This window comes from Parasteatoda tepidariorum, chromosome 9, assembly GCF_043381705.1.
Source record: "Parasteatoda tepidariorum isolate YZ-2023 chromosome 9, CAS_Ptep_4.0, whole genome shotgun sequence".
NCBI classification, from domain to species: domain Eukaryota; kingdom Metazoa; phylum Arthropoda; class Arachnida; order Araneae; family Theridiidae; genus Parasteatoda; species Parasteatoda tepidariorum.
Genome location: NC_092212.1, coordinates 16,357,928 through 16,381,840, shown reverse-complemented (window position 1 = coordinate 16,381,840; position 23,913 = coordinate 16,357,928). Strand labels below are relative to the sequence as shown.

At 28.8% G+C, this 23,913-nt stretch overlaps 1 protein-coding gene across 1 annotated transcript in view; it reads left to right on the top strand.

The window, feature by feature from the left end:
• LOC107457299 (structure specific recognition protein) overlaps positions 1-18,840 on the top strand; it is a 27,594-nt gene extending 8,754 nt beyond the window's left edge. The window contains exons 5-16 of the mRNA XM_016075437.3: positions 405-499; positions 634-769; positions 1,998-2,101; positions 3,968-4,096; positions 4,759-4,980; positions 5,066-5,135; positions 7,503-7,690; positions 11,566-11,716; positions 14,394-14,585; positions 15,582-15,658; positions 16,766-16,955; positions 18,718-18,840. Of these exons, the coding sequence (XP_015930923.1) occupies positions 405-499; positions 634-769; positions 1,998-2,101; positions 3,968-4,096; positions 4,759-4,980; positions 5,066-5,135; positions 7,503-7,690; positions 11,566-11,716; positions 14,394-14,585; positions 15,582-15,658; positions 16,766-16,955; positions 18,718-18,771 (1,608 nt within the window). The 3' untranslated portion in view covers positions 18,772-18,840. The remainder of the gene's footprint in view (positions 1-404; positions 500-633; positions 770-1,997; positions 2,102-3,967; positions 4,097-4,758; positions 4,981-5,065; positions 5,136-7,502; positions 7,691-11,565; positions 11,717-14,393; positions 14,586-15,581; positions 15,659-16,765; positions 16,956-18,717) is intronic.
• The last annotated feature ends 5,073 nt before the right edge of the window (positions 18,841-23,913 follow it).

The following is a 23,913-nucleotide window of genomic DNA, read 5'->3' as shown; positions in this document are numbered from 1 at the left end:
AGCCAAAAAACACAATTTTTGTAACTGGGCGGGGCTACCCGACACATTTTGAAAAGAGCTGAAAAACATGTTTTTTTAAATTTCTATTTTTTTAAGTTTAACTATTCTTTTTTTGGTTTATTCTTTTTGCATTATTTAATTAGATGATAAAACAATAGAAACATACAAAAATGTTGATTATTACTCAGTATTATACAGTAATATAAGCAATACTCCTTAAGTGAGCGGGGCTACCCGACTCTCCCCTAACTGAAATTATTACTAGAGTTCTTAATTTGTTCTACTTTTAAAAAGATTTTTTTCCATATTTATATAAATATTATCAACTGTTTCATTATTATTATTAATACTGCCTTTGTAATAAATATTTCTTTAGATAAATTTTAACAATGTAACTTTTTTAGGCTTTTGTAGACAATGTTTTGGCTAAGGCAAGTATTATTCAAGCTACTGGTGATGCAATTGTTACATTCAAAGAACTGCAATGCCTGACACCTAGGTATGACATAGTTTCATTATGTATCTAGTAAACAAATGTTTTTTCTTCTGTTAACTATTGAGAGTACCAGATAGATAAGTTGAATTTATATCTTAGTTACTTTGTTATAATAATGATTCTTTTTTTGTTAATAGGGGAAGATATGACATTAAAATATTTCCATCTTTTATTCAACTCCATGGAAAAACTTTCGATTACAAGATACCATTAGATTCTATACTTCGTCTTTTTCTGTTGCCTCACAAAGATAATCGACAAATGTTTTTTGTGGTAAGCTCTCAGATGCTTCTTTTTTAAAAGGAATTGTTTAATGTACTTCACAAGCCTGATATAGTGTGCACTGCATATTACAAGGTCATGTTCAAATGTTAATATGAATGCAATTGCCCCATTTCCCTTCTTGGCGACCTACTGTTTAAATTAATATTTCGGGTTATCGATGGCAGCAAAGAAATTGCACTGTTTTTTTCTTTTCTTTTTTCCTCCCACATATTGAATAAATTTCTAGTCTAGTTTATTATCTGTGAGTAGTGACAATCGTCCAATCTAAGTTTGATTTTAAATCCAAATTTTTATTTTATTTTTTATTCATTTGTTAAATATATATATTAGTTCATAACAACATGCTTACTATAACAACAAATCTGTTATTGTGAGTTGTTGTACGAACTTTTATTGTACTATTATTTTTTTAGGCTCTTAATATTATTCATGTTGTTATGACTTGAAATTATCAAGATTCCATTTTTCTTTCCACACCAAAATGTGTAAATGCATTTTATTTTAAAGAAAAGAACTGTTACAAAAAGTAAAACTATAAAATTTTCAATTAGATTTTTTTCTTTGTGAAACTTAGTTATACAAAGGTTAAATATTTGTTCTCTAGAATTAATTATACTAATGTCTGTATTTCTTCTCTAAAACTCAATTAAAGCTCTTCTAATAAAGAACTCTTTTTATTTCAAGAATCATTTTGTAGCGTAAATCAGGACATATTTGCTTATAGATTATCAAGGAATTTAAGCAGCTAAATGCTGGTAGCTTTTATAAGGCTTTAGTTTACATTTAAGATTTTAATTTATCCTTTATTTTTCACGATTTCTATATTCAGTAATTTAAAAAAAAAAAAAAAGTTTTTTCTTACTTTGTATGCAGCATTTTAAATTATTGAATTAAATCATCCAAATTACTTCTGACTTCCAAACTAACTGAATTAAAAACTAAGAAAATTACTTTTGAAACTATATCTGACTTCTAAAAGCAAAGTGATTGCAATTGCGTTTTTCATTTGAATAAGTAAGTTAAAAATGCCAAACAGACGCAACACAGATAGGAAGCATGTTATGGTTACCAACTATTTTTTAATTTAAAAAATACTCATCTCGGGAATAAATGTTATTATTTTTCATGCCTTATACTACTTTTGTATACTTTAAGCCTAAATATGCCTTTAACCACCTTTTTTTTTTTTTTAATTTGTCTTATCTTCTACTTTCAGCTTAGTTTAGATCCTCCTATCAAACAAGGACAAACTCGTTATCCATTTTTGATCTTGTTATTTAGTAAAGAAGATGAAACTACTGTTGAGCTCAGTCTTTCAGAGTATGTTTTATTGAGAAAAATTATTTTATTTTTTTAGATAGTTTCCTGTATTGTGAACATGATAGAATAATAACCAGTATCTTCTAAGCTTATGGCTGATTTATTTTATGTATGATTACATCAGACTTGGAAAAACAATTGTCAGGGGTGATTGTGTTCCAGATCTGAAAACTAAGAGTAGAGCATAAGATAATCTAGTATCGTAATTTTGCCGCTGATCTTGTGTAAATCTGCATTTCTCAAGACAGTTGATTTGTAAACTTAGAACATTTGTAAACAAGAATTAAAACTTATAACCCGACTAAATTTCCAGTAAGTTGCACAATATAAAATTTCAAACTTTCGCTAAGCCAAGTTATAGACATTTTCATAAATGTTATTTTTCTGCAAATTTGATTCTTCACTACAGTCGGATTTTTTTAATATTTGAAATTACACCTGATTTAAAAATTACGCATTTTGAATTGTAATCACACAACTTAAAAATCGTACATTTTGATTTGTATTCATATAATTTAGAAATCCATTTTTGTGATTTGTATTTACGTGTTTTTAAAATCAGTGTCGTTCTTGGTATTCACACGAGTTCAAAATCAAATACTGTTATTCGTGTTCACACATTTTAAAATCATCGGTTATCTCAATTACACATGATTCAAAAGTTGGACATTACACAAGTTACTCACCGCAATCTAATAATTTTATTATTAGATTTTTTTATTTTTTTTGCCATTCATATTTATGTGAATTAAAAGTCCTATATAAACTAAAAAACTCAATGGCGCGACAGCCCATAGAGGGCCAATGCCTACTGTGCCCATCTCAGTTTTCTTGGGCTCTGGGGTGCAGGAGCAGATGTTCTGGTCAGGTGGTCAGACAAACCTGGAACCCCCAGTGTTTAGTTCCCAAGCACGCTTGGTAGTCATTTATCGACCCACTGAAGGGATGAAAGGCTGAGTCGACCTTGTCCGACCCAAGGATTGAACCCAGGACCTGTGGCACGGAGTCCCAAACGCTACCACTCAGCCACCGGGCACCAAAAGTCCTATTTTGAAATTTGTGATTACGCCAATATTGTGATTCGTGTGATTTTAAAATGCAATATCACGATTTTAAGTTAATAATATAAAAATATATGTATGTTATTTTTCTTTAAATCTGATTTTTATAGTTTATTTTCTTCTCTTATATTTTTCAATTTTTTTAAAATCATTTTTCACTATTTTTATGTATTTGATAATGTTAAAAAATAAGTAAATTATAAAGTTTTCTATTCTTCTCTTTCTAGAATGTATTAAACTACATGAACAGAGCTCTAATTCCATTAGTTGATATGTGTTGAGATCTGTTCTAGTAATTAATTTATTTATTTATTTTTTTTTTTGCTTGTTAGAAAACCATTAACTAACAAAATAATTATGCAGTTTTAAATTTAAATATAAAGCTGACATTTCTATGAACAGTTTTGTTAGGCTTTTCATATTTATATTAATAATTTGGTTTCTACTTTCCTATTTATCAAAGATGATTTGGCCTTTTTAGTTGATTTGTTGACGTTTTTTTACCTTATAGCTTCTTGTAAGTTTAAAAATATGATTGTCTTTTTTAAAATTTTAATATTGAGAAATTTTATGCCTATAATATTTGTTAATAAATTTGCTGCATGGATGAAGGTCTTGACAATCCATCAATCTTAATCTGGAAATGTTCTCATTAAAAAAAATTTTTTTATTTATTTATTTTTGAAGTTCCTAGTTTCCTAAGTATAATGTGTCACCTAAATACTTCATGGGAAATGATGAGTAATTTGAATAATGGTACAATATTTTCTAACTAATTTCATTTTATTTATTATTTTTTTATCAGGGAGGACATCAAAGAAAAATATGATGAGAAATTGCAAAAGGAAATGTCAGGACCCACCTTTGAAGTCATTAGTCGTGTAATGAAAGCCATTGTCCAAAGAAAAATTACTGTGCCTGGCTCTTTTAAAGGGTAAATAGAAGTAAATTCTAAAAATTTACTGTAAATGTTACTCATGTTTGGAAATTCTTTACTTGTGTTTCAAAATAAGAAGACATTTTGACTTTTGATGTCTCTGCAAATTCAGTTTTTATATTGAATGATATCTTAGTTATATTTCTAAATCAATTTGGCTCGAAAATTAAATGACATAGCATATGTAAAATATATTTAAACTAAAAAAAATTGAAGTTATGCTCACTCGATCCTCTTTCATGAATTTAACTTATTGTATGTTTTAGAATTTCTCAGAAGGAAAAAAACTTGAATTCAGATCTTCAATTGTTTGAATTTGACCTTTAATCATGTAGTTAGTCAATCATGTAGTTAGTTAATCATGTTAGTTAGAGAAATTGATAAGTCAAAATTTAATTATCTTAACATCTTGATTTGGTAAATCCACATTCTGGTTTGGAAGGCCATTATAAATTCTCTTTTGATAGTCGTGTAATTTTTTTCAATTGATTTTTGGTAGGAAGGCGTAGGAGGCCGCATTTAGATCATTCAAGGGCGACATTTGCTTCACAGGTGTTAAATCTATACATTTGATTATTTTACAGCAATTGCATTTATTTTACAATCAAATTTATGTCTGTGAGGGAAATAATTTGTATCTAATAGTTTTTATATTTTAGGCACAGTGGGACGCATGCAGTTACTTGTTCATATCGAGCTGGCAATGGTCTATTGTATCCTTTAGAAAGAGGAATAATTTATGTTCATAAGCCTCCAGTACACATTAGATTTGAAGAAATTGCAAATATAAATTTTGCAAGAAGTGGTGGAAGTACCAGATCCTTTGATATTGAAATTGAAACAAAGACTGGAGTTGTACATACTTTCAGTAGTATTGAAAAGTTGGTATTTTCTTAATCTGTAAATATTCTATATTATGTAATTGTTATGTTTTTTCATTTATTATTTATTTCTATTCTATTTTAGGGAAGAATATGGTCGTCTTTATGATTTTACAAGTGGTAAAAAACTCAGAATCAAGAATAGAGACATAAAAGTATTTATTACTGCTGCTTTAAAGTACTTATATTATAGTATTTTTGATTATTACCTTAAAGTGGGATCTTTCAAAATCCTGATATTTTTAATACTGTATCATTACGACATGCTTGTTTTGAATCTCACGGTTAAGTAACCACTTGTGGACACACCTTGTTTGAATTGATTTCATGGTGAATCTTAGAGGTTTTTCGGTCGCTTTTTTGTTTTGCTTATCCCTGCGGTTTTCAAAAATCCTGATATTTAGCGCAATATTATTATTACAATCAGCGATTGGTTCAATACAATTTTGTTTTCAAAAAGCTGATAAGTTTTTAAGTAATTACTTTTAAATACTTTTTTTTTAATTTTATGGGCATGAAAGTTTTTTTTTATTGTTAGAATATATGTTTAATTGGGCTTATGTAATTTGATAAAATAAGTTATTTCCCTATTGTTTTTATTTCGTCATTTTTTTTTAATTGGAGAGGAATATTTTTTTATACAATTGTTTCACATTCTTTAATTTTATGTATTAATTTTACTAAGTTTACTGTTAAAAAGAATTTTGGGTAAAAGAAAATTGATATTTATATAAAAGTTACTACAACTGTGCCCAGCTAAATTACTATAATCATGTCTGGCTAATACTTGGACATCTGGCCATTTATTGGTCAATCTGCTGTGCAATTGGCCCTTTACTTAAAAAGGTTGTGTATCCCTACTTTAATGTGAGTGTGTTATTGTGACAAACAATTAAATTGGTTGCTCGTTGAGTAGTCAGAACTAAAGCACTACAATGCAGGAAACCCATTTGCAGAGAAACATGCTGCTTTAAAAGAAAAAAATGTAGTGAGTAGTGTTATACCAAAAACCAGTTCTTTTTGGTTATTCCTTGCAATTATTTTTAACATTAGTTCCACAAAGAAGAAAAAGTAACCTAACTAATTTTTTTGAATCTGATTGGTGGAGCTCATTGCTTTGAGGTGTATTACTTTTTTTAGGAACTTTAAAAAAAACTAAGACATTTTATAGTATCACAAATATTTGGTATATTTCTAACATCTCTTAATTAAAGTATAAAAAAAATTATATTTGAAAGAAAAAATCACAAAAAATGATTTCGTATAATAAATTAGCTTGTGTAAACAAGAAATATCTATTTCTTAATAATGTTTAAAAGTCAGTTATTTTTCTAAACGATTACTACAAACTATTTCTGATCTCTTTTTTTTTAATAAGATCTTTAATAAGATCTTTAAAAAAATAAGATCTTAAAGATCTTTAAAAAAATAAGATCTTGTAATTAACTAAAAAAAAAAATTTTTTTTTCTGATAAAGTACTAAGTTAGCAAATTAATTCTAACACACCTTTATAAGATCCATGTGGCCACATGTCCAAATGGACCATCAAATTAACCCTTTGACGGTTAGGGAAATGAGAAGTTTTTGTTCACTTAGTTCGCACAGTATTGCAAGTAAACAGTTGTCGAAAGTGGCAGCTCTTTTCCCCCACTGTTCTTACTAGAATAGCTAGTAGATAGCTCGCCTCTCGCGTTTTAAAAATTACTAAACTTAACTTTAAATTAAAAAACGTCCTTTAAAATAATTCTTAAATTGCGAATTATAAATGATTATAATCAATTATATAAATAATAATAGTTAATTATAAATATGAGGCAAATATTAAATTGAAAGGACTAAATAAATACAACTAATGTAAAACTTTATGAAGCATTTTAATACAGTAACTAAATAAAAATCTTTAACAATCTTAATCATCATCATAAATATCTAACTTTTGCTTTTCAACCATTTGACTTTACAAACACCCTAAATAAATTTGTGCCAAAATACGCATAAAAAGAACTAAGTTTTTTAAAAAAAATTCCCCCTTCATTAGGGAAAGACATTCATGGAACCCATACTGCCATCTGTAGACAGTAAAACTAACTAAATTTCGCGAGTAGGATTCGTTTGTAACATTATCAATGCTGAATAACAATGGCGAACGAGCTCAACTTGTCAGTGGGCATTGGGGGGAAATTTCACTACGCAGGTTGTGCTCGTTTCTAACCATTTCGGTTTAAATCTTGCTCCCGTGCGGAACTCGTTTGCGCGCAAAGCACGATTCGATTGCGAGCTGAACTCGTTCTATCCATCAAAGGGTTAAGGAATCTCGTATTGGCATTGACTGTGCATTTATTTGTTCAATTTTCTACCAGATCAAAATCAATTCAATATGTATCAAATTTTAATGTGTACTACGAGAAATACTTTAAAATTGCTTAATTTCAATTGTGAGACTGAAATTATCTGTCCAATCTTATGCATATTTAATTTATTATTTTTTTTGTCTAAACTTTAACACTAATTAAATTTTCAGACTACTAAAGAGAAACCTGTATATAATGAGGAGTTGGTTGATTCTGATGTTGAAGATGAACCAGATGCATACTTGCAAAGGGTCAAAGCAGAAGGCCGTGAAAGAGAAGAAGGAGGTGGTTCTACGGATGAAGAATCATCTGACGAGTCCTTTGCACCAGAAGAAAGTGGGAGTGAAGTTGCTGAAGAGTATGTACATAATATTCAATCATTTAAGTCATGGTTTCTTGAACTTAGTGAGGGGACTCCATCCGAAATTTTGTGAGTCCCCATAAGTTAAGCTTTGTGCAGTTCCGACACGTGCATGAGTGAAGCTATGGGTTTCTTTATTTGTGCTGTAATATACTATTGCAGTTTTAAGTCTAGTTTTAAAATATAGATCAACGAGTCTGAGATAATATAGATCAACGAGTTAAAGAGGTAAAATATTACACAACGAAGTTACATCAAAAATTTTTTCATTTCTTCTTGGTCTCTATTGTGTCATCTTTATTTATTTTCAGATTCATTGTGTAAAAATATTTGGTAATTGTAAAATTATTATAGGTTTTAAGAAATATCAAAATTACTAACATTTTTACCAGCCCCTGCTGTAGCCTCAGTTAGGGTCAAGACCCACAGTTTAAGGAATATATTTGTCAACTTATTCAGAAGGTATAGAGCAGAGGTGGGGAACCTTTTTACCATTAGAAGCCACATTTAAATTAGGCAGCAATAAGAGAGGCCGCATAAGCTGATTGACCTAAGAAAGTGACTTTTGTGAAATTATTATAATTTTTCTATAGATTTAACAATTTATTGCATTATATAGAAAAAATAAAATATAATACTACAAAATTTTTAATATAATATACATATAAAATAATATAAAAATATTATAAAAAAATACAATAAAAAATATTTTTTTATTCACTAAGTTAGTGACTTATTTGGCTTTGTTTTTTGTTTGACAGTAATTGTATATTTGGATCAAGCTTCGTAACACACAGCTTTAATTGATCCTCTAAATGTGCATCTGTAATTTGCGTTCTTAAATTTGTTTTTATTTTTGACATGAGAGAAAATGTTGTCTCGCAACAGTAGGTACTTCCGAAGCAGGAAAGTAAACGGCGAGCATGTTCTCGAAGGCATGGATATTCAACAGCATTTTTCCAGATTTCTATGGGATCCTTTTTAGCGTTAAAAAGGGATTTGATGATACTATCTTCCCCTAAATCAATTAACTCCATTTGTAGTTCTGCAGGAGCCTCGGATATATCTATTAAATGTGGTTCAAATGCCAGTTTCATAGCAGGAGTGTGCTCGTCAAAATCAGAAAATCTTTTAGTATACTCTTCTATTAAACAATCCAAGACACCTACATATTCATCGAATATTTTATTTTCACAGTTCTGCTCATTTAACATTTTAGCTAGCTCCGGGAAGTGTTGTGCAGATATTTCCGATCGACAAAGCAATGTTTTGAAAAATGATAATTTTTTTCTAAACGCTTGGATCTTTTGCCACATTTCATAAATATACCTCGTTTCACCTTGCAGGCAAATATTTAAATTGTTTTGTTTTGTCATCATATCAGACAAAAATGCAAGGTTTCTGAGAAATACTTCATCTGATAGATCACATTGTTTTCCTTGTTCTTGATAAAAGTTTAAAATTTGTCGTCGTAAAGACAAAACTTTTATCAAAACCTGACCTGTTGATAGCCAGCGAACCTTGCAGTAGTATGGTAGGTCAACACTATACGTTTCCTCATCTAAAGAGAGCATCTGCCGAAATTCACGATGACGCATTGCATTTACGCGAATATAGTTGACAATGGCAATGGTTCTATCCAGAGTGTCTTGCAAAATGGTAGATTTTGCGCAAAGATTTTGCTGATGCAAAATGCAGTGAAATGATATCAATTTTTTCAAGTTTAAGTTTTCCTTTTTTAACAAAGCAACGAATCCTTCTTTTTTGCCTCTCATGGAAGGTGCGCCATCGGTGCAGACACTGACTAAATTACTGACATTCAATTGTAATTTATTACATACTTCTTTGAAGTTTTCGAAAATATCGGCTCCGCGAGTTCTTCCAGTTAGTGTACCCAACGCAAGTAGTTCTTCGTAACATTGAAAATCTTTAGTTATAGCACGAATAAAATATAAAACTTGTGCCGAATCTGTTTTATCAGTGCTTTCATCTAAAGCAATTGAAAAATAAACATCTTCATTTTGTATAATTGTATGAAGTTGCTCTGTTACATTTTGCGCTAATTCGTGCTGTCGATCTGTTACAGTTCTTCTTGAAAGAGGTAATTGTTTGTATTTGTCGACATTTCTTGGATCTAACATACTCACTGCTTCAACAATACATTCTTTAATTATTTCAATGTCACTAAATGGTTTGCCCCTTTTTCCAAGTATATGTGCTATTTTATACGTAACAGCAACTGCAGCGGAATTTTGATTTACAAAGGCACTAAAAGATGCCTGCTGATGATGCTTCTCATTTTTCAACTTTTGAAGTGCAGCTTTTCGTGATTCACCTTCTAAAGCGAAATATTTATGTTCTTTATGAGTCAAATAGTGTTTATTTGCATTCGCTTTTTTTAAAGTATTTAAAACTGTATTGCACAACAAACACATCATTTTATCTTTCTCAGCAGTAAAGAAAAAATCTAACTCCCATTCTACATTAAATGTTCTGTTTTCATCACCTAATTTTCTTCTCTTACTATTTGACATGATGGATAAAAAAACGAATATCAAATAATATCTTTAACAACTGTTATAAGCCGTGTAACTGTTATAAGCACGCACTGTTAACTACAGTTTGCTGAAGATCGCAACAGGGAAGCGTTGAGAGATGCGAGTCAGAGAAGCCAAAGCAAGGTGTGACACTCAAATGGGAGATCTGAAACCAACAAATTTTGTAAATAGTATTTTGTAATTTTAATTTATTTTCAAATAAATATTACGTAGAACATTATTCGTTTCTTTTAGATATGTAAATTACATATACATTGTGGAATTTTCAGTCTTTGGCGGGATTTTTCGCACAACTGTCATGGCGTTGATGTACAATAGTTGTTTTTTGAAACGAACTCTACCATTTTGTACTAGGTGGCAAAGAACCGCACAAGAACCTCGCGGAGGCCGCAGGTTCCCCACCTATGGTATAGATTAATTTTCACTGTTGTTCAAAAATAAGATTGTATTGAGTTGTGGTCAATTGTCTTCAGAATTTCTGGTAATTTTTAACTGAAATTTTTCTTGAACATGAAGCTTACAAAAAGGAAAGAAAAAACATCATTTCTAGAGCGAATTATCTTTTAAAATTCTAGCTGCAGCGAGCCAGTCATTGGCGAATTTTTTTTATTCCGAAATGAGAACAGAAAAATCAGGAGTATATATTTCTTTTCTGATGAACAAGAAAAGTATCATGAGAATATAATTCTGCAGAAAAAAAGAAGATAAAATTAGTTGCATTAGTATTTTTTTCAGCTATGCTAGATTGCTTCAACTCTTTCTTTACTCTTTTTTTTTTTAAAAAAAAATCTCTAAATATGGAGATGCAGAGTATAACAGTTTTGGTTATACCTATCATTTCAATTGATGTTATTATAATGCTTTTTTAAATTTATTGTAGCGGTTTTGTCAGAGAAAATAATAACTTCGTTAAGCCATGAATTTGAAAATCTCAAATATAACAGATATCCTGAATATGGTCCCTATCTCAGTTATAGGGCCTTATATATTGATTTCACATTGAAAGTAACTCTGCTTAGTTTGCTGCAGTATGCAATCTTTCTGTATAGCTGATTCAGGTCATGGGTGGCTGTCAGAAGGTTGATAGTTCCTGTAAATGATCCAAACCTCATCTACCATGATGATCTTATTTTACCAGCATTGGAGAGCAAGTAACAGGCTCTTTACGTAAATAGTAACTATTTGAAATAAAGAAATAAATGTACATTTTATTTCTTAAGGAGGAAATTTTGAGGGAATTTTATGATGTAGACAGTTTTTGTCTTTTTTTTTTTTATTAAAATGATATTAATTTTTTTTTAAATTTCTGTTTAGGTATGACAGCAATCCTCCAACGAGTTCCGATAGTGATGAGGACTATGAAGGTTCAGATTCGGGTGACGAGTCTGATAAACCCAAACCTGAGAAAAAACCTAAAGAAAAAAAGCCAAAGGAAGCCAAAAAGTCAAGAAGTGCTAAAACTGTGGTATGTATACTCAAAATAGTGTTTGAAAGTGAATGGTTATTGGTGGATTGTTTTGTTTTAAGCTGCATCAGATAGCTGTGAAAAAAAAGCTTAAAAGTATGTAAATATATCCATGGGTGATTGTGCTCCGGAAAAATCCGGATTTTTCGCTAACCGCGATCCGAAAGTTTCCGGAGATCAAAAGTCCAGAAGTTTCAAGGAATCATCAATCACATTTATAGATAAAAATCCTTGTACAGTAGGGAACCGATTATCCGGAACGATCGGGACCATCGCTATTCCGGATAACTGATTTTTCCGGTTTACTGAATCGCTACAAAAAGCCGTTTTTTTTTATTGTTAAACCGAGCTAAAAAAAAAAATATTTGGAAATAATCTTAAAAAGAAGAAAAAACGATAAAGTAATACACTAATGATTATTCTCAAAATGATGGTAAGGTAAACATCTTTCAAAAAAGAACGAAAAATCCTAAAATCCTATGAGGAAAAAAAAATTTTTTTTTTTTTAATGGCGGGAAAATGTATTGAAATTCGTTCCGGTTTTTTGGTTTTCCGGTTCTCTGATATCCGGATAACGGGTTCCGTACTGTACATTTTATTTAAAAATATTAGAACTAGAATTTATACTTGGCATCTCTTTCATTAGTAAATATTTTTTTCAGGTAGAATAATAAATGTGATTAGAGATAAAAGTAAACTTACACATAATTATTAGAGGAAAAAGTAAACTTACACAATAAATAAAAACTTACACATAATTATTCATTTAAATTTTGCTGCGTATAATTTATTCAGAATATCATGTTTGAAATTTTCAATGATTTAAATTCAAAAAGATATGAATTTTTTGAATGATTTTACTCAAGAAATTTTTAGGATTTTGAGTTGGGCCCACAATTACCCCGTGTATCTAAATTTTGTAAGTAAAGAATCCAGTGAAGATAGTTTTTTATTTAACCTTCCAGCATATGTCCCTGCTTAAATTTTACAACAATTTCGGTTTTTCTCACACATTGCAGCACTGATCTCTGCTGTTCCCCTATCCTTTCCAACTATTTTTAATTGCAGTTTTGTGTTATATGGTTGCTTTTTCATAAAACACACTTGGTCGTAGGTGAAAATGTTCAGTGAAATTCAGTTAATTGACAGTAAGAGCAAGACTAAATTTTCAGTCTTAAGATCTCAATATTACAAGTAAGAAAAAAAAAACATTTCCAGAAAAAAGATAGCGTTTAAAATACTATGAGAAAATGTTTTGTTAATAAAAAAATTTATATCTGAGTTATTAAAATTATGTAGTCTAGGACTCTTTTTGTGAACAACAAAATGCTTTCTACTGCCATCTCAAAGATCGATGTTATGCATTTTCCTTTTGACTTAATTTATAGTTCAATGTCACACACACTGAGGTATATTGAATATTAGTAAAAATATGCTTGTTCTTATTTTTATTTTTTTTAATTTTATGCATTAATAGAGATGAACATTTATTGAACAAATAACATGAAATAAACAAATTGCAGTTTAGTGAATTAAAACATTTTAAAAATATATTTTATTATAATATTTTCTGTTAATACTTATGGCTTAATGTGATGTGTGCAGTTTCCCTTAAAACTAAAACAACCAGACTCTGTTTTTAAAAGGTTTATTCTATGGTTCGCTTCTACATGGAGCTTCTTTCTATAGCCTTTTTTTTTTTAACAACACTGAAAAAGCCTGTCTATATCAATTTATTGTACAACTAAATCAAATATTTACATGCTATATTTCCAAGTGCATAAGATCTGAAAAGTCAACAAATATTTGTGATTTCAATCACGTGAAGCATGATAAACCTATGAGAATGTTTGTTCAATCATTGATTTTTTATTTTATTGAATACTGTGCTTTGTGGGCTCAAATTCAGCTAATTCTTACAAATAAAAATATGTCGCCTAAGCAATCTCAGCTAATCTGAAAAAGGAAAACGTCTATCGTGAAAAGACTTTGAAAAACTGAGAAATACAAAATGTCTTGACAGTATGTATATATATATATTAATTTTATTTTAAAGAGATTTTTTGAATGAATGAATATGAACATAGGAGCTGTAAAGTTAAGGTCATAGTAGTTTTGTTGGTCCCTGCGTCTGCCTGCAGAACACAGTTAAAAAAAAAAAATTTTAATTTTCAAAAACAATGTTAAAAAAATATATATACTACTGTTGGTGCTTGTTACATGTGGTCCAGACGAAAACAGATGCTAAAACATGAGGTCGCTATATCGTAACTGCATAAAATTAGTGCAATATTCCCTAATATTTCACAAATACTGGACTTATTTTGATGAAAAACATGCTATACTTTATATATTCTTAGACTTTAAATTTGATGTTTTTTAAAAGTTTTCAGTGGGAAAAGACTTAATCCCAGTTACTTTTAAACATAAAATCAGTTTGCCTTCTAGACTGTGTGTTATTTACAATGTGCTTGTTTGGTTAGTGCAATGATTTGTATTAATTATTTTTCAGCACTATATCATGAATGTTTCTCTTTATATAGCACATTTCATTATATAAATAATTAGGGAATGTGCTAGTGTAAAAAAAAAAATTATAACTTGAATCATTATTACACATGTCAGTTATATATTTAATAATTTTGTTGCAATTAATATCTGATCCTTATGTTTTTAGAAAGAACCTGGTATGCGCAAGAGAAAGCCTAAGAAAGAAAAGGATGAAAATAAACCTAAACGTCCTGCTTCAGCATACTTCCTTTACCTTGCTGATAATAGGGAGAAAATTAAAAAAGAGAATCCTGGTATAAGCATCACAGAAATAACTAAGAAAGCTGGTGAAATGTGGAAAGAAGTTACCGATAAAAGTGTTAGTATTAATGTCTGTTTATTCTTGAAATCAAATAAATAAGTTATGATATCATATTCTTCTTTTCATCTGAGATTTATTTGCTATAGCTAAAATATTGTCTTAAAAAAGTAAATTTATAACAAAAGCTTCTGGTATGAAGTAATTTTTTCTAGTGTAATTTAAAATATTGAAAATATTTCTTCCTTTTGATTCATATTGGTTTTTCCGCACTTTGCTAAATATTTAGCCATGTTTGCAACTTCACTCAAGTATTATATTATTTTAACTATAGTTTTCAACCAATAAAACTCAAATATTGACGATCACAATTTTTTGTAATTTTAATTTTTTTATTTGCTCTATTAATCAACGTAAAAACTCTGTTTACTTTCTTTAAATGCGTGTTTGGTAAAGTATGAATATAAAGTTCTCGTGGAGAGAAAGAAATTTTGAATTAACAGAAAATTTATTTTGTCTCTCTATACTCTATAAATATTACATTTTAGTTAAACCTGGGGAACATCGTTATCCTTACAAAATTATGCATTTCACTTTGAATAAACACAATACAAATATTCACCCATTATTTCTTGTGACTTCACAGTGGTTCTTTTGTCCGTAGGAGCATTCCAGAGAGAGCTTAGTTTCATATTACTGTAGATTTTATAAATAAATGCAAGTCTATCCATTTAGTTAGCAAAAAAAATTTACAGAAAACTCTAAAACAGAAAAGATGTGGTGCTCGGTAAAGCAAATTAATTGTGCAGTATATAAAAATTAGTGAAACTAATAAAGGTCATTTAAGAGATCTGAAGAATTGCATAAAAAAATTAAGTGAAATTAAAAAAAAGTGCTTTTAAAAAATCACTTTATCAACACCATTTACCTGAAATCAATCTTGATTTTTTAAATTTTCATCTAGTTGAAAACTATCTCATTTGAATTTTGTAGCTGTAAGTGTCCTTAGTTGTCCAAACAGACAAAAATATTTATTTTTGTATTTTATTATTTTAGAAATGGGAAGAGCAAGCTGCAGAGGGAAAGAAAAAATATGAAAAAGCAATGGCCGAGTATAAGGCTAGTGGTGGTGGGTAAGTGCACTGAATGTTTCATATATTCTGCTACCAATTCTTTTTACATGTTGTGTGGATGACTTACTCGACTCCAAATTAGTTGATACATTTGAATACTTTTGTATTGATTATTTTATGATTTTGTTAGAACCTTTTTCAGGGTATTATTCTATCAATCAACAATATTTACTTACCAATTATTCCTTTCCAAAATCAGCACCAAATTTGTTTAAAAAAGTCTAGGCTTTGAACATTCTTTAGTCACTCTTCATTTAGTAGGAACTCTTCCACCAGTAATCACATAAAACTATCTTCTAGCTTATGAATTGTAAATTCATAAGTAGTATAATTTTACTGGAGTCGACCTACCAAATTGCTACTTGAAATGTTAAATGACTCCACCTACTCCAAATTTAGCAACTAATTTGGGACGAAAATTTTTACCTAAATGTAATAACTACTTTGGCGTGAAGGGAGTATTATTTAAAAAATATATATATATATCCTTATTTTAAGTAGCTACTTACATAGACTGTTTTTGAAGTTATATTTTTGTTTACGGGTGCACACTGTTATAATAGAAAATTTTATTTGAAATCATTAGAGATTCTTAGTAGAAGCAATATTATATAAATTTTAAAATATCTAGTTAAAAATAAATGGTTGAAAATTATGTGTCTATTATATTTTATCTTTACATAAAATTATCTAATGTATATACAGTAAAATCTTTTTGATTTGTAACAGTTGTTCATTCTAAAATTTTGTTTACTTTCTGTGTTGGAAAAAAAAATTTATACATCAAAGAAAGAAAGATTTCTAATTTAAAGTTTTTATAACAAGATATCTATTGCAGAAAGTAGTCTTTAATGTGGAAATTTTCTAATACTTTAGAAAGAATCTGACTTAACAAAACCCAACAGATTTCTATATTTAACTAATTGAGATGGGTTGATTTGACTATTTAGATTTTCCGACATACCCTTAATCTTGAGGGTCCCAGATAATCTGGGTTCTACTGTAATGCAGTCTTAATCACTAATATTCAACATGCTTAACGTATAAATTGTTAAACTGTATTGCTTTTTCTTGTTGCTTGTTAATTGACATTCTCTTCAATTATAGTAGTAAGGCGAAAGAAGAACAAAGGACGCCTAAGAAAGATAAGGATAGGAAATCATCAACTGTCAAATCCCCTGCGAAATCCCCAGGTTCTTTCAAGAGTAAAGAGTACGTCAGCAGCAGTTCTGATAGCAGTGATGATGAAAGTAAATCACCAAAGAAGAAAAAAGCTGATTCAGATAGTGATGATAAGGTCAATATTTTAAATTTTAATGTTTGCATAACAATACTTGTACTTTCTTTACGCCACTTAGACATGAGAACTCTTTATCACTCGATTTTTAGTGCTACAACACGTTATCTCATCAGACTTGGTTAAATTAAATGCTATTTGTAAATGCAAATCCTCAATTAAAAAACTTTCTGTGCTCATTGGTTAACTCTTGTAACTAGTTTCAACTCTTTTATCACCGTCTAATTTTGGCAAAATCTGTTTGAAAATCAGAATTTTCTTTTCAAAAATGTTTCATTTTTATGGAACTCTATACCCACAAAATATTAACATTTTATTAAAAATATCACTGTGCTGTTTTATTTATTCATTTAAATTGTGTGAATATGAATCTGTGTTACTTTTAAATTTTCAAATTTAATTTTGCTGAATACGAATCTGCTTATGTAGCAATATACTATTTATTTTACTCTGCTTATACGTGAGATTACATTTCTTAATTATCAATCTACGTTTTAAATTTTGTTACTCTTGATTACACTGCTTTACAAACAAAAACATTTTAAAACCTTGATACTATTGATAAATTATGTGTAATTTTATCCAGTCTATGGGTATGCCTGCCATGTCTAACTTATTTAATTTTGCCTCCATTAAATTGATTTAAAAGGAAATAATCATTTTAAATACTAATTTAAAACTAAAAATATTTTATAATGTATAGTCATTTTATAATGTATATTATTGCAATGACTCCCCTCACCTATTATGGTGGAAACAGCAATAATATTTATATTCAGGAAGTCAGTTTACATAAAAATAAACAAAAATGATGTAATGTAGGGGTAGTGTTATCTATTATTGAATGCTAGTATTAATGTTAAACTTAGGTTTGATGTCAAACTGTTAAGTTGATCATGTATGTTTATCTGGTAGTGGATTTTTTTTTTTAATACCTTTCAGATTGTTAAAAGTTAAAATAGGTTTGATTTTGATAAGGTTTTACACATACTGGTAACCAAATAAGTTATTAATTCCAAGTTTCATTATGATTTCATCATCTTTAAAAAAGTACTTCAATTCTATTCTTTAAATCGGGACTGCACAAACATTTTCAGGTAGCGGTCCAAAACAAACTACAATGTACAGTGTTGGGAACACAACATTAACATGATGTGGTAATTATAAAAATGTGGAGAATATTCTGATTCTGTTGAAATATTAAAGAGTTAGAAATGTATAATGTATCATTTGTTTAAGTGCAGATAATAAAAATATTTATTGAAAATGAATTTATAATATACTTATTAGATTACAAAGCAAGTAATGGTAAATATGCTAGTAAAAAAAGGGTAGCTTAAATTGACATTTATCCTAAAGGTTAATTTTAACAGTAATTTCGAAAACAAAATATGGTACTAATATAATATTAGATAAATCTGATGATTGTTATTAGAATGTTGAAATTCTAATTTTTTTAGACTTGAAATTTTCTTTTCTAGTTTAGTTGCGGAAATGCTTAAGTAATTGCACTTCATTTGCATATGCTGAACCCATTCCATGAACAGAACTTAAATAACAAAATGATTACATTCTATTGCTTTCAAGCATGCTTTGAACTTATTGTTAACGAGAATGGCTTAAAAACTTTTCCTTTCTTTTTTTTAGCTATTTCATAATAAACTAATAAAAATTAAAAGGAAATTTTTGTTCATTTTATATTTTATTTAATTCTATATAATCTCATTTTGAAATATCTAACTGGTTCTTTATTTTTTTTCAGATGGAGATAGATGATGCTGCTTCAGGATCGGGAAATGAATCAGGATCTGATTAATGTAAAGAACTGTACATATTTTTTTTTAATTTTTGTGTTGTTTTGAATAAATGTTATCTTTTTTAAAAAGCAGCTTCTTTTATTATCTTGCATTTAAGGTTTCATTTTTTGTATTGATCAAGTGCTGTACATGCAACAAACACATATGATTTGCTTATTAAAAAGAGTAATATTTTCCTTTTTCTAAGTATACTTACTGGTATGAGTGTGATATTTCACTCATTGAACTAGTGAAAGTTAAGTTATCGAAGCTAGTCTGTTTAATGTTCTATTCTTACTCAATTATTAATATACCAGTTTTTTATGAAACACTAATTGAAAACGAAAATAGGTTATTTAAAAATGAAAACTGATTAGCACTTAGCTTCGAGAAATGTAATTACAAAATATCCGTGCTTTTAGTACTGCAAAAGCATATCAAACTTCATTTTTATTACATTGTTGATATGTTTAATATAATCCATTTTGTCTTTTTCTCGAAGAAAAACTACTAAGAAAAAACTTTTTGGTTAAAGTTTATCTCAGTTTTGAACAATTTTAAACAATATTACAAGCCAATCTTAGTAGCATGCTTTACACAATTTACAGTTATTTCCCTTCAGCTATTGAATTCTTGGACTATATTTTCTAGCACAAATACGTGCCTAAATAGCAAACTTAAAACAAAATCATTCGATTAGTTGTTGAGAAATAAAAAATATTAAACTGATTTTGTATTTCATCACTTAAAATTGTGTAATTTAGAATAGTATAAAATTTTCCTAAGCCTCAGGAAATAAAATTATTTTTTACAAGTTTGTTATCTTTGGGTGGACAAATTTAATGTGGACAAAAATCATTAAATGATGCTCTTAAAAAGTATCTTGTGATATTGCAGAATGTGAAATTATAATATTTAAGTGTGAAATGTTTCAACACTGCTCTCCTGTCTAAACTATTAGGAAAATTTTCTAAATTGTGGCTACCTCCCCTATTCTTGGAAGTCAAAAATTCAAGCCTGTTGAAGAAAGAATATGTTTATCAAGTTCTGAAACAAGGGTAATTGTGACACAGCTGAAAAACACTGAAAATTAGATGCTCGAAAAATCTAAATCAATTTATACACCTATCATGTTACACATTTAACATAATTTTTTGAACTGTTATTTATAATTAAATTACTTCTTACAAGAATCGCGATATTGGATTTTAAAAACGCGAAAGTACAGATTGCTATATTGAATCTTTAGATCACGTGAATAAGAATCCCAATGTGTAATTTTTAAATCACATATAAATATGAAAATCGGTGTTTGATGTTACAACCACGTGGATATGAATCGCGACATTNCAAATCTTTGTTTTGCTGCTCCAAAATTGCTTTTTTGTTGCTCCAAAGATGCTCCAAAACCATGTTTTGCCACTTGAAGCCCTGAGATTGCTATATTGAATCTTTAGATCACGTGAATAAGAATCCCATTGTGTAATTTTTAAATCACATATAAATATGAAAATCTGTGTTTGATGTTACAACCACGTGGATATGAATCGCGACATTGGATTTTAAATACAAACCACGATATTAGATTTTTTAAACCCGTGAATAAGAATAGCAATGTACGATTTTTAAATCACTTGAATACGAATCACAACGCATTACCTTTAAATTGGGTGAATATAAAACGCGATGTTTCATATTAAAATCGCTTGAGTAAGAATCGCCATTTTAGCAGATTCTGGGTAACCAAAACAATTCGAATTGGCAGAGGAATCAAATGTATGTAAACGCCTCGCTAACAGGATTTAACAAAACTTTTAAACTCTCGTCGGATTTTAAGTTTTTAATTCGCGGAAGTTCGTAAACCAATGGTCTTCAGCGACGCTGAATTCCGCGAATATTCGCAGGAAAATAACAGACCCTGCTTCTAGTTTTTAGTTCCTGAAGAATAATGCAAAAAACCTGGAACTCTAGGATAGTATCACGCCTTTTTGATCATAAGGAAAAATGTTATTTAAGAAATCTTAAATATTCTTCAAAAGTGTTTTTGAAATAAAAATTATATTCGCTAATTTTTTTACAAAAATCTTATAAATATTTACAGGATATCTGCTACATTTTAGATTTTCAAATTCATGACTAATTTCAAGAATTTTTCATGACTTAACGAAGTTACTATTTTCTCCAACAAATTTAAAAAAGTATAGTAACATTAATTGAAGTGATAGGTATAACCAAAACTGTTATACTGTGCATTTTCATATTTATAGATTTTAGATTTGAAAAACAGAGTCAAGAAAGAGTTAAAGCAATAAAATAGCTGAAAAAAATGCAAAATTTTTTCTTCTTATATTATAAAAAAATTCGCCTTGTTTCAGCTAGAATCTTAAATTGATAAAATAAAAATAACAAAAATTCTGAAATCACAGGAGTTAAGATAATTCGCTCTAGAAATCTTTTTTCTTTCATTTTTTGGAAGGGCACCTTAATTTTTTAAGAACATGATAAAAACATTTTATAATTTAATAAAATATGACTTAGTGTGTTTGTTTTTGTTACAAATCCAGTTATTCGGAACACCATGAAATAGAGGGGGGGATAACATTTTAAACATTAGATTTTTCGGCAACCTAAATCAATGATTTTTTTTAAAAAAATAGTTAAAATCACGACAAATTTTGTTCAATACCCTGTATTTAGCATTGAAACTAATTAAACTTAGGGGAGAAGTCAATCTCTTATCTGAATCTTTCGACTGATAATTGTCACTTTTTAATGCTAAGTACTCAGTGATAAGCTTTAAAAATTCTTGTTCAAGAACAAGAATGTTATTAAATTTGTTTACTCATTAAATGTCATTGTATATACAAAAAGAATGAGAAAAATTTTAAAATAAAAAATTTACTACAAGCACGGAAAAAAAACTATTGTAGTTTTTGATACTAGCGGGCACAAAAAAAAAAAAAAAAAACGTGGCATTTGAGGATTTCAGAGTCTGTTTACTTTAACCTCTTTTTGTCCTAAAATTCAAATTTTTTTGAATTCAGAACCACTTTCCTGACAAAAGATTGTATTTTCGATCAAACATAGAAAAATTAATAATGCTATAAAAATTACTAAATTCGATAGTTCAAACTTCAGGACTGCTCTCCTGCTATATACATGGTTCATACTTGCAACATTACACATAAGATTGTTCTATAACCATCATTGAGCAGATCCAACTTTGAGCTTACGACTTTTAATGTTATATTCCGTAGCCTTGTAATTTTGAACCTAATCCAGAAAACAAAAGGATTCCTGGATCAAGTTTGCCTTGAAGGAACCAACCCAAATTGCCGTTAAATGGAGAGGAACACCACTGAAACCTCCCATGGTTACTTTCAATCCATTATCATCGAGGATAATTTTAGTCGGTGCGAGCCAGGACAGGATTATTCTAAACTTATTGGGAACTCAGAATTAAAAATATAACAATTTACATTCAACATGAGTCATTCATTTTAAGAGGTTTCTCCATCTTTGTACTTATCAAAATTTTGGATAATATGTCATAAGACAGCACAAAACCTTACAAAAATGTAGAAAATAAAGGGGGGTGCCTGATTATTTATATTACTTCTATAAACTTTTTTTCATTCCTAAATTTATGAATTAAAATGTGATGTGGTTTTGAATATCTGATTTAAAACTTAGTGTTTCTCAGTTTAGATTTTTTTTAAATCTAATTTTACTACAGTTTAAACTAATAGGGGTGATTTTGAGCCCAAGTCAAAATTCCGGAAAATATCTTGAGTTAAAAAAAAAACAACATATTAAATTGAAAAAAATTTAAACAAGGTTTTTTTTCCTTTTTCTCAATATTTCTTAGTTTACTTAAAATATATTCCATTTACACATACCTATGATGACCTGGAGAAGTAATTGAAATTTAAAAATATGTCTTTCTATCTTAAGTTTATGATTATAACTATTTACTGATAAAAAATTAATCATGAATATCAGCTTATAAAGTATCTGGCTCTCCTTTACAAACAAATAAAATAAACTGTGTTTTTAAGTTCCACCTTTGATTTCCGGAAACTTCTGTGATTAATGATTTTTTGAAACGTCTAGACCTACCATCTCCGGAAACTTCGGGATCACTGTTAACGGAAATCCGGAGCACAATCAGCCCTGAACTAATGAAAACTGATTTCAATCACACTAAAAAATTCTTTTAACTTAAACATGAAAACGAAAGATATCAAAATTCTAAAAACTGACAAATTTATACTATTCAATTACCCTTAAAAAATCGCAGAATTATATTTGTATAATTTTGTCAGAAAATTAGAATGTTAAAAAAATTTACGCTTTATATCTGATATGGTTATTGAGTGTCAGCCTTTTATTTTGCATGAATCGAAAGATACTGACAAATTGAATGACAATTTTCACTCTGTCTCCAATCTTTCCACAGTAGAGAAGGCCTCTTAAAGCAAAAGCAGTAACTAATTTTGAAGGGTGGAGTTTCTTAGTGTCACTATTATTAATCAGTCATCAGATTAAAAAAAAAAAAAAGATTAATAATATATTTGATAAAACAAGTAAAGTTGATTACAAATTTTAATCAATGTTATGTAGGAGAGAATGTTACCCCAATTGATACTGTTCTTTTTTCCAATGAAAATATAATTTTCTTTTTGATATTTATATCTTAAAGTATTTTCTGCTCCATTAATAAAATTAAAACTTTCTGTTCTAAGGTTCCAGCAAAAACAAAATTCTTAAATTAAAAATATATTCTAAGTCTTTGCTATAAAATTTATCGTACACAAGTACAGCAAATTATTCTTTTAGTTTAGCTTTAGACCTTTCCATTTCTAAATGTAAATCTGGCATTGGCTTAATGTCACTAAAAAAAATAACTAGATTTTTTATATACATAAAATAATGTAATGGACTAAAAAAAATATTCAGAACAAGGCCTGAAAATAAGAGCTTAAAACTAAACATCCCATAAAACTTATGAAATCTTAGAAAATCACTTTGCTTCTATACTTTATTTTTAAACATTTCCTAACTAGTTTAAATTTAACGTACTGAATTTAAAAATGGAGCTATTTCGAACAACATGAAAGAAACTTATTCTGTGTAGATTAAAGGTTAGTATACTTCATGAA